This window comes from Tympanuchus pallidicinctus, unplaced genomic scaffold (assembly GCF_026119805.1).
Source record: "Tympanuchus pallidicinctus isolate F22 unplaced genomic scaffold, pur_lepc_1.0 scaffold28, whole genome shotgun sequence".
Taxonomy (NCBI): Eukaryota; Metazoa; Chordata; class Aves; order Galliformes; family Phasianidae; genus Tympanuchus; species Tympanuchus pallidicinctus.
This window is the reverse complement of record NW_026294745.1, coordinates 6627592-6647260: the sequence shown is the minus strand read 5'-3', so window position 1 is coordinate 6647260 and position 19669 is coordinate 6627592. Positions and strand designations below refer to the sequence as shown.

General features: G+C 43.7%; 1 protein-coding gene across 2 annotated transcripts in view; it reads left to right on the top strand.

Annotated features, from left to right (window-relative positions):
• Positions 1-244: 244 nt before the first annotated feature.
• The window catches only part of LOC128084659 (septin-2), a 31418-nt gene continuing 11993 nt past the window's right edge, over positions 245-19669 (top strand). Inside the window, exons 1-11 of one of the 2 annotated variants that reach the window (XM_052690976.1) lie at positions 245-364; positions 4837-4888; positions 4984-5083; positions 6237-6323; positions 6942-7065; positions 10336-10470; positions 10905-11022; positions 15152-15253; positions 16130-16275; positions 17290-17373; positions 18307-18364. In XM_052690976.1, the coding sequence (XP_052546936.1) occupies positions 4862-4888; positions 4984-5083; positions 6237-6323; positions 6942-7065; positions 10336-10470; positions 10905-11022; positions 15152-15253; positions 16130-16275; positions 17290-17373; positions 18307-18364 (981 nt within the window). In that variant the 5' untranslated portion in view covers positions 245-364; positions 4837-4861. Of the gene's footprint in view, positions 365-835; positions 930-4836; positions 4889-4983; positions 5084-6236; positions 6324-6941; positions 7066-10335; positions 10471-10904; positions 11023-15151; positions 15254-16129; positions 16276-17289; positions 17374-18306; positions 18365-19669 lie in introns of those variants that run through there. The other variant, XM_052690977.1, reaches the window with a different exon arrangement.

Here is a 19669-nt window from a genome sequence, read left to right as displayed (position 1 = left end):
GCCGTTGTGAGCACGGGCCCCAGGAGACGCAACCGACGGACGGCCGACGGCCGCGGCCCGGCGGGGCGAGGGGAGTCCGGGACAGCGCTGGGCGCAGGAGAACGGCCGGACCGCCCGGGAGGGACTGCGGGCACCGCAAGGTCTGCGGCCCCGGGCAGCCCGGAGCCGCGGCCCGCCTGACCTCGCGCCTCCGGCCGGGCCGCCCTGCAGGCGAGGGGGGCGCTGTGCCCGCCCCGCAACCATAGAGCCACGCGGAAGGCGGGGAGGCGCCCGGCCGCGGTGGCGTGTGGGATGCGGGAGGCCCGCGCGGGTGGAGGCGGCGGAGCGAGGCCCGTCAGCGCGGCTTCGGCGCCCGCGGGCTGAGGTAAGCCGGCAGCCGGGCCGCGGCCGGGCGAGCTCCTCCGCCCCGGTGGGCGGCCGCCCGGGGCCGGGCCCTAAGGCCGCCTTCGGGGCCGCGCCCGCCCCCGAACCGCTCGGAACTCTGGCCCCGCCGGCAGCGCGCCTGGGCCTGCCCCGGTCTGCCGCTCGGCCCGGGCCGGCTTCACCCTCCGGCCGCCGCTCTCCGCGTCCGTGCCGCTCTGTGCGCCGCCGGCCGCCCGCGGCGCTGTGCCGTGAAGGAGGCCGGGCGGGCGGCCCGCGTTTCTCGGGCGTCGCTCGGGCTTTGTAATCGCCGCCGCGGGCGGCGCAGCTGGGAGCCCGAACCGCCCGTGGCTCCGCAGTGTGGAACGGCCCGGGACAGCGGCGCGGCCCTTCCTTGTGTGTTAACCGAAAGGCGGAGGGTTCGTTTCTCATGTATTCCCACGGCTTTGCTTCTCGTAGGTGTGGAGCTTGGTGTGAGGCAGGGCTGCCTGTTTCCACGTCGGTGTCGCGGTCGTTCACTGAGCTGGCTGTTTAGGAAGCCTCTCGTGTGTGTGTAGGACCGATTTACGGTATTGTTCTTTGATGCAGTAACTGTGGGAAGGGCTGCCAATAGTTGCTTGTGTAGGAAACGCGTGACTGCTGCAACAAGCCCTTAGTGTGAGCAGCACTGCCGCCTCCTCTGTGCTTCCTGGGTGACGGCATTCACTGAACAGCAGTCAGAAAGCGAGGTGTTCGGAGCAGAGAGTTGTCATCGAACCAATCCCTGCACAAAGCATCTCGGATCAGAACTGTCGCTGCATGCAGTTTCTCAATCCAAATTCTTTTTAAGGACAGCACTCATACACCATTCTTCCCTCTTACTTGCTTACTCCTTGCACTCCTCTGCTGTGTGTATGCATACTAAGTCACAGAAGCGTAACGCGCTGCATTTTCAATGTGAATGTTGCTGTACTGCTCGTTTTATGATCAGGAGAGCTTTTAAGGACCTAGAAGTGTTATTGGCCTTGGTGAATAGTGTTGCCTTCCCAGTAGCAAAGGCAAGTCTGTACTGTGTGTTGTTGGAAGAACATAATATCAAAAATAAAAGTATGTGAAACTTCTGTGCACCAAATACGAATTCAGAGACAAAGCAGTGGTGTCCACCTACAGCCCATCTATCTGCTTGTCTGTCACTGGCTGGTCTGTTGGGTATTCTTTGTCCCTTTTGCTGTTAGATTCAGAATTGTGGTTGATAGAAGCGCAGTACAGAAAGTAGTTATGTTGTTATTGTGTAAAAGGGGATTGATTCATCTGGTAACACTGTAATGAGGAAAATAGAACTTATTGGAACGGAGGGAGTAGAGGGAGTGTGTGCTGCTCACCAGGAGCTGCTGGGAGGGGGTTTCAGCCACAGAGCTGAGGATGCAGACACAGCACGATGGTGAGCAGGCCCTGCAGGGCCCCCATCGTTGGACTGAATTGTGTGTTTCAAGCAGCACTGACAGCATGCTACAAAAAAAGTTAAAAAGTGTTCAGTATTTGAATATTCCTGTCTTCAGTTTAGGTTACAGTGAGATTTTGTGTTTTAGTTTTTTCATTTTTTGCATTCTTCTGTGGGCTCTTGCAATGAGTGAGGATCCAGCAGGTGATACTTGATGGAGCTGTTCTTGTTCCGTCTGCGTTATGTCTGAAAATCAGCCATCAGAATGCTGGTGGTGTCCAAGCCATTTTCGGCACTTGGACACCCACTTGCATTGTTACTGCTTCCTGTGCCGCTGTGCTCCAGTATAACGTGTGCTTTTACAAGAGAATCAAAGTTACATGGACAGTTACAGATGGGAAGATAGGCGACTCATGGGGTGAATCGGGAGGGCTGTTCTGCTGCAGAGATGGCTGGGATCACTGCAGAGCGCTTGTTTTAGAATGTGGTAATAGCAGTTTGTGTACTTTTTGTAGCGTTTTCTCTGTACTGCTTAAGATTAAGAAAGTCCCAGACTGCCTGTTCCTGAGAGCTGACTGCTTGCATCCTGACAGGAATGGAGGAAATGACCCACTTTCCTTCCTTTTCTCTGCCTCACTGAAGCCCCATTTCCTCGCACAGGGCAGCAGGCTGCCATGCCCACAGAGGCCGTGCCCCAACCCTGCGGCTGCTGAGCAGCATGTTGGGCAGGAGGGGAATTCGCAGAGCTCCCAAATGAATGCTGCTGCAGCGTCCACTGTTTAAAAGTTGAATCTGTTGGATGTTCTCTACCTTAGCTGTCCTTCTTTCTGCTAGCCCTGCTAAAATGGGGCTGCAGCCTTGGCAAACAAAATGATGCTGCTAATGCACTTGTTAATGCAGTTGTACTCTTTGCCTTCCATTTTGAAATATTTTGTACATGCTACGTTCTTACAATGCTTGGGATGGTCCTTTGAGTATCAAAAGAGAACGGAGTGGCTGTGACTTCTGCTTTCTGACAGTTATAGTATGTATATATTATGGAGAACTGGTGAAATATCAAGCATTATGATTTCCTGAACGTAAAGCTCTCCAGAGTGCCGTCAGACACCTGAGGTCAGTTGCTGCTTGGCTCAGCACAGTGCATGTGGGTTTCAGGCCTTCAGCCCTCATTGCTGCCCGGCCAGCCTGGTCTGACAGCAAGTTTGTGTGTGAGAGCAGCTGTGAATGCTGCAGGTGGTTCAGGTGGCTGCTGCTGCAGGATGTTGACACGTGCAGAACTGTCGTATTGTGGCTGACCCTAAGGCTTCGATCTGTGATGGCTCTGCGCAGCGTCAGAGAGGCCCTCCAGGGAACTCACTTGTTTGAGCCATTTTCTGGAAAACCTCATGAGGGATTCCTCATCAGGGATTGCGCGGGAGCTGAAGCTTGCTGACTGGTGATTCATTCGAACCGCAGTGCCTCATTGAAGCGCCGAGGAGCAGCATGCTTTTTTTCCCTCTAAGAATGTTAGGTATGTGTGACCGTTGAATTCTTGTTCATCTTGGGCCGTCCTGGCCTGCTGCATGGGAACACTTGCGGGTAGGAAGGTAGAAAGAATAAGAAAATAAGATTTCTCTCATCTTCGAATAAGCTCTGGAAGCCACTTCTGGCTCTAGAGAGATCACCTGACTTTTCGCTTTGTTGATTAATATTCAGTGCAAGCGTTGGTCACAACCAGGATCTTATGACCTGACTTCCTATTCAGGCAAAGATCGTGATTTCCCAGAAGATTCTGGAGGTTCGTAATACAACAAGAATTCTTTAGAAATCCTCTGTTGGTAAGAAGCAGCGCACGCAGGTGTCACACGTTGTGCTTGTAGGATAGTACCGAGCTGGAAATAGCTCTGCAACTGCTGTGTGTCAGTGCAGCTGTAGGGCTGTGCCCTGCTGGCTGTTCAGAGGCCTGAATGGGCCTAAGCGTAATGCTTAGAGGAGAATAAACCATTTTGTTTTTTTCAAGGGTATTCTTAAGGGTGATTCGGAGTCTGTTTTGAGGAATGCATTGGTGGCAGAAGAAGATTAGAATCACGGCCTCCTGTTTTTCCCAGCAATACTTGTACTGGGCTTTTGTTAGCAAGCAAATGGATGGGAACGTGGGGAAAGCAGTTGGAGGAGAAGGAATGTCCTTGGCAGCATGGTGCCTGGTGTGCACAGCCAGTGGGATTCGAAGTGCCTGTTCCAGGGCAAGTTAAGTGTGTGTAAGCCTTTCCTTTAAAAGTCAGAGTGCAGTAATGCCAGCTTAGGCTTTTCCTTCAGCCCAGAGCTTGGTGTTTCTCTGCCGGGGTTTGGCTGTCAAACAGCCGCTGCCAGGAGCTGCACTGCATCCTGCTGGGATGGCTGCTGCTGCCCGGCAGGAAGGCGTTTGTCTGAGCACACAGGTGCTGCGTTGGTCACTTCCTGCTTCCCAGGCCAAGGGCGGTGCTGTCAGCAAAGCAAGCTGTGAAGTGTTCCTTCCATTTCACCTCCTGATTGAAAGGGCCTCGCGTTGCTGTGATAGCTGATCTGTAGTGCAGCTAACATCCTTCAGGAAGAAGATAAAGGCTTGCCAAAACTCAGCTTCTCCAGATGCCAGAAACTGCAGTTACTTATGGGGGTCTCTCAGATCAGGTTGAGTTTTCATGCTCAGCGTGAATGAGCCAAACACTGTGGTTCTGCAGTGTCCCATAATGTTCAGGGAACGTGCTTCAAAATGTCTGAAAATCACGTTGTAGCCCTCACTTGGGGAGCCTGTAGGTGTCCTGAGGTCTGGGGACTTTATGCTGTCGCAATCCTCACCCGTCACTTTTAGGTACCTTTTAGACAACAGATAAAATAGTGGCTGCTATTTGTAAGGTGGCTTTAGGAAAAAAATTGTAATTTATCTGTGGAAAGGGTAAAAACAGGATGAAAAACAATGCTGTTCTACACTTCATTCTACTAGAATAAAAGTCGGTATTTGTATGCAATCAATCAGTTCAAAATTAAAATGAAAGTAATCATGAGATCAACTAACGTGTACTCTGCATTTTATTTTTCAGTGTCTGACACTTGGAGAAACTCAACATGTCTCAGTCAGGTGAAAAAGTGAAGGTAAGGAGATGGCTGCACAGCCAGAGTTCTGTGTTTCCAATCTGTCCAGCTTCTGGAAGCAGCGGTGGTTTCACTCAGCCTTTCTTTCTCATCAGTTTTCCGACTCAGCAGGCTATGTGGGATTTGCTAATCTGCCCAACCAGGTCCACCGGAAATCTGTGAAGAAGGGCTTTGAGTTCACACTGATGGTGGTTGGTGAGTCGCTTGTTTGGTTTTTTTTCCTGATTTTAACCATAAAATATAAATAATTCTTTCACACAGACATCTCTGTCTGCCTAGGTAACAATTTATGGGCAGAAGAGAAAAGCACTGAACCGTTCAGTGTAGCTGGATCTCCATTTTGTCATGTTTCATAGGAGGACATATCCGTAGTGATTAGGGATGATGACTGTGTGCCAGCAGGACATCCTTGTTGTCTTGACTCATCATCAGATGTTAGGGATAGTTGCCTAATCTTTCTTATTGTCAGGTTTCTGCAGCTGAACATGTGAGTGCACACTGCGGATCTTTCTGTTGCTTTCTGTTGTTCTGTGCTGCCCCAGTCTGACATAAATAAACTTTTAGTTTGCTTGTTCTGCGAGTGAGCAGCTGTAGGATGGGAAGACTTTTGGCAGAAAGCAATCTGAAGTGATGTGCTGAGCTCTACTGCCGTGGAATGAGTTTAGTGTTACACGGGTGCAAGGAGAGCATGGCCAGTTCTTCTAAATGCTGACTTCTGCTGATGCCTTGGGTTAGGAAAACAAAACAAAACAAAACACTGAAGTTCTGGTTTAGCAATTGCATTTACACATTTAACTTTACTACTTCAATGTAGGACAGCATTCGTGTGACTTGAAATTCTAGAGTGATGGAACTTCTCATGGAATTTTGAGTAATTTTCTTGTGTTCTTTTCATTAGCATGTAGCCTAACTACAGGGATGCAGAGCTTGACAGCTAATGTGGTATTGCTTTATTCGTGTTCTGTCCAACCAATGTCCCAACAGGGAAAAAGCTCAAATAAACTTTCAGCAGGGGGGCTACAGCTCTGGATTTCATAAGTTTCCATGAAATAAGGCTACCTACCTCTGGTTCTACGTAGTTAAAGTGCTGTATGGCCTCTCAGCTTTTATTATGAAATGTAGAACAGTAAGCTTAGCATTTTCTTGCAGTGTTTATGAAAATACTAAGGGCTTGTTTTTCCTGCCTTTTAAAAACTGCTTGGCTGAACCTTTGATGTTTTTATCTCAAAAGCTTGAGTGGATCCTGACAGATCCTCTGTTACGTGGGCTTGGGGAAAGAGGAGGTGCTTAAAAAAGCCTAGGAGTAAAAAGTCTATATGCTGAATAACGTGTATTATTTTGTTTGTAGGTGAGTCTGGCTTGGGAAAATCTACTTTAATTAACAGTCTGTTTCTGACTGATCTTTATCCAGAGCGTTATATTCCTGGAGCTGCAGGTAAATGTGGAGTCTTCTGTCCACTTACATCCCTAGGAAATTTCACAGTTCTCATCCTGATGATAACTTCACCCTTGAGACCCTTTCTTCAAACAGTCTTACTGTATTTTAATTCTCCCAGTGCTTGTCTTTAAGCTGTCATTTTTCTCATTTGTATTTCCTTCAAAAAAATTCAACCTTTGTTGTTTAGTCATCAATTTCTATTTAAAAAACTAACAAGAAACAACAACTCCAGAGAGCAAAAGCAAACGACAAACGTTTCAGATGTTAGAATACTTAAATGTGGTTTCAGTCGATTCCCCATTTTCTCTTCCTGTGAAGTCCAAAATCCTGCTCAGAGCTTAAATGCCTTTTGACAAAGAAGCTGGCACGCTTCCTAGTATTGTTTTATTTTTTGCGTATTATCACCAGCAGATCTGATTTTTTGAGTTCGCTGTGGCTTTTTGTTTGTTTTTATGAAAAAAGTGTTGAGTTTGGACTGTTTTTTTCTTTAAATGTTCCGTCGTGTAGGTTATAGTAAAAGCTTTGTGTTTTCTTCATTGCTTTCTCTTTCAGGGGTTTCTGCAGCATTGGTAGGGGTATAAGAATAACAACAGTGCAAATGTTCCTTTGTTTTAGAGAAAATAGAGAGAACGGTTCAGATTGAAGCTTCTACAGTAGAGATAGAGGAGCGGGGCGTGAAGCTGCGTTTGACGGTGGTGGACACGCCGGGGTACGGAGACGCCATCAACAGCCAGGACTGGTACGTGTGAGCTGTGAGCCCTGCCCTGCCTGCTGGCTTGAATCTCCCACTTTCCCAGCGTTACTGAATTGAAGTGATGTGGCTTGCAGAGGGCCAGCAGGGCGCCCCTCTGTGCGGCAGCGTGGCCGGGCTTCTTCCGTGCGCTGCTGAGCAGAGCTTCCTTCCGCTGGCCGAGCGGCTCTGCCGTGCATTGTGTGACGCTGAGCTCTTCCTGCTGATTGTGTTCTGGTGCCCTTTGTTTATTCTGTTAAGATGTTTCTTAGAGACGTACGCTTTCAGATTTTTCCCCTTTTCTTTTTAGGGGCTTGCTAAACAGAAATCGTTCCGTGATGATTCAGACTGAGTAGAATGACTTGGTGTGCTATGCTTTGTTTTCTGTTCAGTTCTTAAACACGAACATGCATTGTGGGAACAAGTAGTACTTACTAATGCAAAGTGAAAAGATCAGTGAATTCTAGATTTCTCTCTCTAAACATGTACTCTTATGCCATGTGTCACAACTTAGCCTGGGCTGTGATGCGTGTCATCTTGGCAGTCTGTTGTTCTGTACAGGATGTCACAGGAACACGGATGGACAGACTCGTTTCAAACTGTAGTTGGGACTGACTCTGTGACCACCTTCCTTCCTTGTTTCTTCAGAGGATGCAGCAAGTTTGTGTTCTGGAACTTCAGTTTGTGTTCAGGAGCTCTTGCTGCAGTTACGGTTAACCAGTAGATGGTGCTGATCACAGTTTGTATTTCATAAGAACTTTTTTCCCAAAGCTGCAGTGAAGGCAGACCACATGTTTTTCAGGGTGATTGATTTTCCTGAGGTTGGTTTTTGAAGGGACAAATAAAAAATCAAACTGGCATGAAGCTTCTGGGAGGCAGCAATCACTGACACTGCTTCAAAATGGCTTTCTCCTAGCTAGGTTTCCTAACAGAGTTTGGGAGTTGTGATCAGTTTTCATGTATTCTTTGTCACAGCAAAAATGCTGGTAACAGTTAGGAGAGTATTGGTTGGATGGCCTGGATTGGAGGCCTTGCAGTTTTGGATTGGGAAATGCAGCACTAGTGACTGTGCTGTAATAAATTATGAAATAGGTTGTTTTCTTTGATATTTGAACAGTAAGAAAAGGTGGATAAATGCTAACTGTGGTAACCATAACAGTGTATCTTTTCATGAGAATCTGTGTGGAGCTTTGTTTAAGTTTAGTGCCAGCTGGAGTTCTGTGCACGAGCGTCAAACCAAACTAAACCTAAAAAGCTCTTTTGGTACCACGTTAGGCATGAATTTGGAGAGCAGCAAAGTTTGTAACGACGGGAGGATTGAAGCATAGAATGGGCATTCATACATTGAGATCCTGACAGATGTCCTTGGTGACTGGAGAGAAATTATTTAAGGCAGGAAGGGGGGAGCTTCAGACACAGATTTGGGATTAAATCTGCCATCAAAATGTTGGTTGACAAAAAAAACAACAAAAAGCTTTCACAGCTGGGCTTGTTAGATATTGGTGATGATGAGCCTTATTGCGTCTTGGTTGCGGTCCGCGGGGCTCTTGGTGCTGCTTTCTGGCTGCTGCTAATTTGTGTATTTATTTTTATTTTGGATTAGGTTAAGTTGTGTTTAGTGGGTTTTGGCAGCTTGGTAATATTGTTCGTTTTCCCCCAGTGGGCTTCTCAAATGCAGTGGTTATGTTATTGCTGTTACAATACAGGATGTGCTATCTCCAAGTAATGATAGCACAGGGGTATAATCCAGGTGTTTCCCGGAAGTCAGGAGGTACAGGACACCAACTCCACATTCATAGGGAAAATTATAGCTGTTATAACTAGAAAACTGCACGTAAACTGATTACATTGCCAGAGAAACGTGTGATAGTTGCTTTCCCATTGTTTGTGCTTGGTTTCTGTCCTAATATTTGTATGTCTTCAGCCTTGTTACCTTTCAGCAGCTAAAAGGGTCTAAAGATCAACAGGAACATAAAACACACTGTGCTTTTCAGCACATTTAGATATGAAGATATTAAGTAGCACGAAGGTCAAAATCAGTAAATCACGTAGTGCTGTGTTGTCTTCTGTGGTATGAATTAAAACAGTGCAAGTTTTGCAAGGAGAAATTGTGTGTAACTGTGTCATAGAATGCATTCCTCCAAAATTCGAGAGCAAAATCAGCAGTGGAAAATCAGATTCCGCTCAGGATCTCTTCCATCATTCTTGTTTATTTCAGCTTTATTAGTGCAACTCACCCCAGGTTTGAACTTCTCTGCCTGCCACGGTATTTACCAACATACTGTGTTGGTCTTCCTTGTTATTAATTCTTTTTCTGTGCTTTCTCATCTGTTTTCTTCTTAATTTCTCCATCCAAATTTTCAATTTCCCACAACTGAGATACTATTTTTCAAGGTAAGCTTTCTGCTCCTATTTTTTTGTCTCAAGTAGTTTAAGATATGTTCATGGCACAGACATTGGCTTAGTCTTATCTGCATCAGTGTGTTCATTTCCCTTCTCCTCGGTGCTTAATATAAAGTCCTTTCACATTAATGTTGTTTGCAGGTGTCTACATGCTCTGGCGTATCTTAAAACAGTCCTCTTAGTAATGCATCGTGCTTTCTTTTCTTTAGCCACTGTTCTTTGTAACTGCTTAATCTCTGTAACCATATTTTGTGTTTCTTTACCTCTGCAGGGCTTATTTTAATTTGCTTTGAACTAAAGTAGGCATTATTTTTCTTTGCCAACAGAAAAGGATTCTGTAAAATAATGAAAATAGCCAAAGTCATGTGATGCTTTGGTGCATGACTTTCAAATGTGTTTGTATTTAATTCAATGGACTAGAATACCAGGATTTCCATAGGTAACTATAGAAGCTTAGCTCCAGGTCAGGGTTGCAAGAGGATATCCAGGATGTATCATTTGTCAGCTGGTTTAAAAGCCAATCCTTAGCCCCTGCCCCAGGAAAAAAAAAAAGCAGGCGGTTCTGTTCCTGTCTCTGCTGCCTATGCTGTAGTTGGTGCTTTTTTCTGCACTTGCTCTTGAACTCACTCTGTCCAGGTGCTCACAGTAGCACCAAAAGTAGCTGTGCACTTGGCTGCTCTGAAAATGCCTTTTTGTGTTATCTAAGTACTTTTTATCAATAATAGGTGCGACGCTGCAACACTGAATTTTTTAACAGTAAGGATCTTAACAAAAGCATGACTTTCTCCTATTGTTCTTACCTTTGCATTGTTCATCTTTTGTCACTTTAAAGCTAATTTGCAATGATTCTCTTCCTTCCTCCCTGCCATACAACAGCTTCAAAACCATCATCCAGTACATTGACAACCAGTTTGAGAGATACCTTCACGATGAGAGCGGGCTGAACAGGCGCCACATTATAGACAATAGAGTCCATTGCTGTTTTTACTTCATCTCTCCCTTTGGGCATGGGTAAGAAAAAGCTCTTGTATTTGAGGGTCTTACATTGTGTTTGTGAGTGTTCACTCCTTGAACTAGGGAAAAAAAACGTAGGTACTGTCAGTTAGCCAATGCAATTACATGGTCTTTGGAGACTAACGTTCTCCTCTGCTTTTGTTCCCTTTCGGTGATGAATATTGTTTTGAAGCAGTCAGTGTTACGTGGTTTATCACCTAGAAACCTAAGAGCTTACAATACTGTATATATCTCATAGTGACAGTTTTAATTGCAATTTAATCTTCAGATGACAGAGCTGATAAGCAAGTGCTCTGACTTAGTTTATCCTGAACATACTGTTGATGTAGATACTTGAAAAAATCATTTTTAATACATTACTTAGTTTGTATAAAGCTAGAACAAACACAGTTCACTGGAGTTTGTTTCATTTTTTCCCCATTTGTTGGCAGGTTGAAACCATTAGATGTAGAATTCATGAAGGCTCTTCATGGAAAAGTCAACATTGTCCCTGTGATTGCCAAGGCTGACACGCTGACGCTGAAGGAGAGAGAGAGGCTGAAGAGAAGAGTAGGTCTAATGTTTGCTATGGGGAAATGACGTGTTGTGGGTGAACTGAAAGAGCACCGTAGGGAAATAACGTAGCAGAAATATGACTGCTTGTGCTGCCTGTATTGGTTCTTTTTTCAGTGGTTATACTGACTTGGTGAAAGATTTTCTTCTGATGCTAATAGTGTTCATGGAGCTGTTGCTTATGGAACTGTATCTGATCTTTCAGCAGTGTGTTTCAGGCTCAGTTTTCACAGGTACTTATTTTCTGGTTCAGCGTTTGGAAGCAGAATGATGCTGAAAGAACTGAAGCAAGCATTTAAGTGGAGCATTAGAGGAATATTTGACAGCATCACTCACTCGGCATGCTGAATGCTCAAATGCCTGAAATAACTGAACACGAAATGGGTTCTAACTGCACTTATCTTTCACTAAAATAGTTCTTAGGTGCAACGAAGAGGAACATACTCATTAGGTTTCAATGCATGCTATCATTATCTTGTCTTTCTTTTATGCTACTTTTATTTGCTGCTCATTGTCTCTTAGAATCCAGCACAGTGTAGTGCATGTGTTGTTTGACGTTTGCTTTTTTGTCTTGCTAACACAAGATTTTAGTTGCAAAGTGGCCGTGATGCAGGCAAATGTGTTACCTGATGAGAATTTGGAGTTAGCACAGTTCTGTGACTGATGTTAGACTGAAGGCTCACGAGGTGTTTCTTGTGGAGTATGGAGGTGAATCCCAATTCACCTGCTGAGATGAACAGGTTAATTTAAAGGCAACCTCTCTTGACCGTATTCTGTGTTATCCATGCCTACCTCCTCCCATTTTAGTGCAAAGTTAGCTTTAACTGATCAGTGTTTAAAACAGTCTCTGCTTACACAGAGTAAAACTTGTGCCTGTGCTCACTGGCACAACATACCAGCACTTACAGTGCAGTCTGAGGGAGTGGTTAGAAAAAAAGGTAAAAAACAGCCTGCGTTATTTTTATTCTGCTGGCAAAAGTTGCTCAGCAAACTGAGTTCATACGAAGTCAAATGTATAATGTGGTTCCAAAGCTTTGAAAGTCCAGCTGCTGTATATTGTTCTAACTCAAAGCACCTTGGCTAACAGAATCTCTAATCAGGAGTAAGAATCAAAATCCTTTGCTGATGCAGCTTGAAGTCTTTTTTTTTTTTTTAGATCTCTGCCATTTGGCCATCAATCTAAGGCAAACTGTTTGTGTTTTGCTGTGTAGTCCAAAGCAGCAGAACCAGTTGTGGTGCTTGTGAAGGAAACACAGCTTGGAGTAATTCCTGTTTGGTCTTTCTGGAATTCAAAGTTATTTTCTGTCCCTCTTGAGTGGGAAGAAATGCAAGGCAGTTTCACAAGCTGTGCCATGCAGGGCTGCTAAGGAAACCTGCTCAAAAGAATGACTTCATGAGAGGGGAACTAATATTTTGACTTTTTTTTTGATTTCCCATGGGAAGGCTAATCTTTAAGAACACAGAATCCTCTGAGGCCAATAAAATGGAGATTTGAAAAAGCAAAATGCTGTTTCATTGTTAGGACCATGAAATACAGTTTGTTTTTATTGCGATTCTTTTTCCTTTCAGGAAAGCAGTAGGTTTAACAGCTGTAATATATTATTCTAGCACCCCTTGTTGTTGGCTTTCCCGTTATTGTTTCAGTTGTGTTTTATCTGTAAGATCTCAGTCACGTTAAATGTGTTTTCTTGTTTTATGCAGATACTTAAAGGCATCGCACTGCAGCCTGCCCCACCTATCCCTGCTCTACATGTTTTCTTAGCGTTTGGTGATAAATTAGTTATCTTCCATTTTGCAAAGCAAGAACAAATCTATTGATTTATCTGTAATGCAGTTAATACAACTTATTGGCAAGACTTGTTCCCGTTTTTTTCCTGTAAAGGATAGTACTCCTTGCTTAGGTGTGGGCTCCTGTTTTGTTCTGGGCGCGTGTGAGTGCGGGGGATGTGTATATACCTGCCAGGAGAGCGCTGTCATGGGAATAGCTGCAGTTCACTTCTTGTCTGATGGTGTGAGGGATTGTTTTATTTCCAACAGCTGCTTAATAGTCAAGGTCCAGTTGGACAACTTTCATTTCTGCTCTAGTGATTGATTGCTACACAACAGAAGATCAAGGAACGCAACACGAAGATTCGTTAAGACCTCTCCTGTGCAGCTGGAGTCTAGTTTTAATTGTGCTATCAAGTTATGTTTGTTTTAACACCTACAGACACATGATGGCACAAGTGCTCATAGGAATGTTTTTTATGACCTCAAAAAAAAAGAAGAAAAAAAGGAAGCTGCAGGTCGGTTGTGGCAGTTGTGCTTGCTGCTCCTGTGCCAGCTGTGGGTTACAGCTGCAGGCCTTTGGGGAGCCCCATATGAGGACTTGGTGCAGTGCATCTTTTTTCCTTCTAAGATGTCTTCGACCACTTGGAAGAGAGTTGTTGTGGAATATCAGCATTCATTCCTAACGTTCTCTTCAAGCTACTTTTCTTCTTTTGTGAAACAAGATGTTGACAGTGCTTTTCCCACACGAATATTCTTAATAGTATGACAACAGAAGCGTTTCCTGCAGTTTTAAAGGACTGAACAGTGCCACTTGCCACATGCCCAGCATTAGCTGGCTGCTTACCCCTGCAGTGAGTTCCTTAGGGAAGGAATGCATGCAGGAATACTTTGTTGGTTTTTTTGTTAATCCAAGACATGAGTGACAATAAAAAGAACTGTTTATGGATTTTTACTTCTTAATGGACTTTGAATCACTTTCTGTAGTTGAAGTGGGAAATCAGCTTTCATCTGCTTGATTTAAGAAACAGTAGACTGCCTTAATTTTTTTTGTACAAATATTTTTGCATGGATTGCATTGTTTTTGATGCTTAACTAATGCATCCTATCTCCAAATACGTTGGTTTTACTTCTTCGTATTCTTCTTCCCAGCTGGCAGTGCTGTACCTGATGTGCTTTGGGTGCAGCTGGCCCCTCTGGCTGCCAGAGCACACAGCATTCAACTTGCCATCCACCAGAACTCCCAGAGCCTTTGCTGTGGGGCTGCCCTGTCCCACATGTGGGATCTGGCACTCGCTGAGCTTCGTGCAGTGCATTACTGCCCAGGCCTCCAGTCTGTCAAGGATTCTGCAAGGCCTCTCTGCTCTTGAGGCAATCGACAGCTCCTTCTGATTTTGCATCATTTGCAAACTTGTTTATGATGCTTTTGTGTTCTGCATTCGGGTCCTTTATAACGCTGCTGATGAGAACTGACCCTAAGGTGGAGCCCTGGGGAATCCTTTGAGCCCGGCTGCTTGTGCAGCCTTTGTGCCCAAAGGGTACTGAGAAAAAGGGTAACAAAAGCTGGGCTGAAATTCAAAAAGAGGTTAGAATCTTTATCTCACTGAACAGAAATATACTGTTCAAATGAGGTCATGTGCAAACAAACATACATTAGAATTGTCACGAAGAGTATTTGGTCAGTGAGTCTGTTTCTCTTTGGGTAGATGGACAGATGAGCTGCTGTTCGTGTTTTGTAATTTCTGACTTTGTATACAGATAGGGATTACAGTAATCTCAGCCAAAGCTTTGGCTTATTACAATGCCTGTTAATAAACTGCTTTTAAAGAGAACCTCTACTGTTGGCAAATCTCAGCAGTGTTTCTAGATGTGCTTTTTGTAGCAGAATGAAATCTATAAAATCCAAACGTGTGGCACGGGCTTCCTTTGTTCATTTTGCAGTTGTGATTAATGTCCACCTCGGAATTGTTTCCTAAGTCTTTGAACACGTACCTGACTGAAGGAGTGCTTGTGTACCTGAGCTGTTCTGCCTGCATTGCTTGCGCGCTTCAGGTTCCAGTCTGTCTGTTGAGTGAAGAAAAAATGAAAAATGCTGACATCTTCTGCATAGGCAGAGTGAAATCAGTGGGATGTAAGGTAGTCTTATGGTACCTAATCTAACTTGGTAGTTCGTAATGTAAAGAGCAAGTAGTGGTAATTCCTGTCAATTGGTTGGTTTTTAAAGGCTGCTTAGAGCAGAAGAACGTGCTTTGAGACTTACAGATGTGACAACCAGTTACGTTTTTCATGCATCTTTCACATAATGATAACTCTTCAATGGGACAAGAGTTTATTTTCCTACGTCTCTTAAACTCCTCAGGTTCTAGATGAGATTTCTGAACACGGCATTAGGATTTACCAGCTCCCTGATGCAGATTCTGATGAAGATGAGGAATTTAAAGAACAAACTAGAGTCTTAAAGGCAAGTTTCACTCTTTCTTAATTTACTGTTTTGCTGCAGCGTTCAGGCTTACTGTATGCTTAAAGATAATAATTCCTTTATAATATGCATTGAATATTCAAATTTTGTTCTTGGAAAAAATGTTGATTCTGAATTATAATCCTTTTTAATCCATTCTTTGCTTCATCAGAGCTCCAAATGTAGTATTGTGACTTTCTTTTTTGAATGTAAGTAACTGCTCACCAAGAACAGTGGTTTGCTGTCTGTTGTCTTGTCAGCCTGACAAGCCTTTTAATATGCAAGCAAAAAGAGAATATGCACTTAGAGTTACTGTACTAATTAACAACTTTCCTCTTGTTAGTGTAGGTAATAAAGGTTTTAATTAAATCACTTCCTGCTAGTGCTCTGATACTTCCACAGATGCTTGAAGAACACATGTGAAATTCTGTCTCCAGCAACTTTAGTCTGTATCTGAAGCGTGTTTCTGTTGGCTGTTTTCCATGCATGATGTTATGTCAGATGACGAATTATGCCCAATTTGTGTTTCAACAACAGTCAGACGTTCCTAAAGAAAAGTGTCATTTCCTTTTGAGCTGCTGCTGGGACAAACCAATCCTAACAAAACGACAGGCTTCAGCAAGAAGAGGTTGCACTGTTGAGCACAGAATTTGTTGGTTTTCTGGTGTAGAAGGATTTTATTGAAGTACTTCTGTCAACGTTTCTTTTCCCCATCTCCTGTCTGCTACTTATCACACCTCTGTGCTTTCCTTAAAAGAAAAAAGCAAACAACTGAGTGCACCAAAAAAAGTCCCCAGCCCCTCTCCCCCCCAGAAAGAAGCCAAGCCACTCACCCAACCAAAAGCCAACGCAACAACTTGTTTTGCTCTGTCTCATCAGGCTAGCATTCCCTTTGCTGTTATTGGATCCAACCAACTTATTGAGGTGAAAGGGAAGAAAATCCGAGGCCGTCTGTATCCCTGGGGAGTTGTTGAAGTTGAGAACCCAGAGCACAATGATTTCCTTAAACTGCGCACAATGCTGGTGTGAGTAATGCAAAAATCACTGCAACCTGGTGATGTAACCCTGCTAGAATGACTTGAGAATTACATGAACATGAATTATTTAATGCCATGGTAGCCCTAATGAAGTGCAGATTGACTTTTTTTTTTTTGCCTCCACTTTTAGCCCTCGGCTTAATTTACCACTGTGCTCCTCTGGTCTGAGCTAAGAAAATATTTTCTGTATTTTAAATGATCAGATAAGGTACATCTTATGTGAACTGTTTTTACATTGCTATGTAGAAATTGAAGCTTTCTTACACTGCAGTGGGTGAGGCAGAGAGCCTTTCGATGCTAAAGTAATTGGTGAATCCATGAAGACAAGTGTTCGAAAGGCAAAGCTCAGTTTTCTTATCAGTATAGGAAAGTCTGTGTTAAGTAGGACACCCCCCACCCCTGGTGTCTGTAGCTGATATGGGCATTCTGTCAGTGTAGATGGCTCTAAGTAATTTCTTGTGCTATCTTGCTGTTGTTGTAAGTTTAATTCTGTAGTGCGTTTTTGGTTTTAGTCTCTGCTGAGCAGGGATTGCCCTCTGCTGGTCATCATTTCCAGCAGCATTTCTTTCTCCAGGCAGTTGAAAGCTGCTGGGTGATGCCAGCTGTTACCTTACCCAAGCAGTTCTGCTCAGCTTTCAGTTCCAAATTGTAGTTAATGACCTTTAAGTGTCAAAAAATACTTCAGGAATTAAATCTTTCTGAACGAGTCTTCACAAGCTTCTAACACTGCAGACTCATACAAACAACTCCTTTAAAGTAATGTGTGAACGAGACAGCATGCTGTACGTGGTTTAAGGATATTGGTGGGAGGGTGCTAATCTATAAATCAAAAGACTAGCAAGCATGAAAGCAGTGTCCTGACAAGCTTTATGGCTGATTTGGTGTATAAAAATTGTCCTCCTAGTGAATGCATCTATTACATAAAATAACTTTTTGTTTTCAGTTTTTATATTCCCTTTGACAAGAAGCATGAAGCACACAGTATTGCTTTGTATGTTCTAGAACTCACATGCAGGACCTGCAGGAGGTGACCCAAGATTTGCACTATGAGAACTTCCGTTCAGAGAGGCTGAAGAGAACTGGCAAGTAAGTGTCTGCGTGTCTCTGGCTCTGCTTGTGAGTCTCTTCCTTTTTTCTGTGGCACCTGACACACTTCTCTGAAGCAATTCCTCATCATTATTTCTTATCAACTTTCAATATATGGAGTAAGTGAAATTCATAAGACGTTTTTGTAGTATTAAGCATGACTCTTGTGAAGTGCCATACAAACAGACAGCTGCTCTTGTCTGCATATCCATTCCCTCTTCTCTGTGCTTTTAAGTGGAAGATACATAAAGAAGCAGGGTGTAGACATGATCAGATAAAACCTGTCTGGGAAAAACAAACCCTAGTGGGCACATTTATATAGGCTGTGTAGATCCCAGCCTATTAATCTGATGAGATTAAAACTGCCATGTGGGATTTTTTTTCTGCTCCTTCACATATAGCTGCAGAGAGAAGTTTAGCCCAAGAAACCTTTCTTTGCAATTTCTTTTTCTTTTTTCTTGTAATGCTTCTGTTCTTGGCAAATTTAAGTCCACAACTACTCTCACTGCATCTATCTTGATAGCAAGGTATTCTTCTCCCCATCTTGTTCTCTGAGTATTCATCCAAGCGTTCAGATCTTAAACAAGAGAAGAAATAGCGTAAGCAGCAATTCCACATTGCTTTCATGGGTGATTTTGTTCCAAGGGTAGGTGGTAGAGGGAATCTTGCAGCAAAAAATTAGCAAATTAGCAATGAAGAAACTAAGAAACAGAGGAAGAAAATTAGAGAGTGAGGATAACAGGAGCTTAGGGATAAGTAGAAGATGGCATTTTAAAAGATCAATACAAATGTGTTTAAAAAATGTCCCCATTTCCACTATGAGAAAGCATGCAGACTTTTGTGTTGTTACAGTAGCTGAAATGTGAATCTCAGAGCTGTTCTTGGAGGCTTTTTCTGTATCCTACATCATCAGTGCGTTCTGTTGTTCAACAGGCCTGTTGAAGAAGAAGTCGTAGACAAGGATAGAATCCTTCAGCAGAAGGAGGCTGAGGTAAGAGAGCTTCTACAACCAGTATTCTTTAAACGCATCTGCCGTGCTCCACTTCCAGTGTTCTGCATCAGCTCCTGCATACAGACTGGAAGGGTAGAAAGATGTGATCTGTTGCGTGCAAGTTGCCTGTGCGAGGTGTGTTTGTATGCGGTGGATATCAGGTTGCACGTGGGGACTTTTGGTTCTGCAGGCAGAATATCTCTCATCTCCATAAACAGAATTTATGTTTTCTGCTAAGTACCAAAGCCTCTCTGTGTCTGTTATCTACATGTGCTGTTTTAAACATATGTTGGAGTAGACTGGTAGACCGATGTCATTTCAGGTGGGCATGCTTTAGCACAAACACCTTAGCAGTAAATTTATCCATGTCTTGTGCCTAAAGAGTAGAAAAGGTTACAGAATCTTAAAAATCCTATGACAGAATTTGTGTGCATATCTCTTAATCTTCTGTCTTGCAGCAAAACCTATAAATTTTCTTTAATACCACTCCATTTTTCTATCTTTGTTTTCTTACTCTGCTTTCAAGTTGTTGCTAAAGCTTTCATCCTGATATTTTTATGTTAGAATTCTAAAGATTCAGAGATTGTGAGCCTCTATTGCAATGTAAGTAGCATGCTGCCAGTGCTTGTGACTTCTTGCATGGTGGAAATGCTTTCTGTCAGTTGGAAGGTAGTAGATTTTTCTGTTTATCCTAATTTTATCCAATTCAGCTTTGATTCAAGTTCATAAATGAAGGAATGCATGACTTAAAGGTCACTATATACAGATACAGATATACATGCAGTGATTTGGAGTAAGATATTAAAGTAATAATGCTAATAATAAAACCAATTCTGTGTATTTCTGGGATGAAAGATTCAGGCTCCAGTACCTGCAAGTTTATGAAATATAGTTACTTCAGTCTGTGCGTTTCTTTTTTCCTTCATAGCATCCATGTTTAAAAATAGCTGACCTTGGCATTTTGACCATTAATCAGCTGCTTCTATATTTCCTTTTAGGATTTTTTTTATTTTTTTTTGCTGTTTACCACCATAGCTGGTAGTTGAAAGCATGAATTACCAGAGATTGAACGAGATAAATACACGTAGAAAGTCCTGCAGGGATGAAGGTGCAGCTGTGTTGCTGAAGTGATGGCTGTGCACTCGGGGCACTGGAACTCCTCCAAGGACTTTGTGCACAACTCAGCTGCCTCCCCTTCCCTGGTGTGTGTAACAGCAGCAGCTGTCAGCTGGCTGCCAGCAGGGCCGGCTGCTCTGAAGTGTCAGAAGCGTGGTTAGAGGAACACCTCTCTTACTTCTGTCCAGC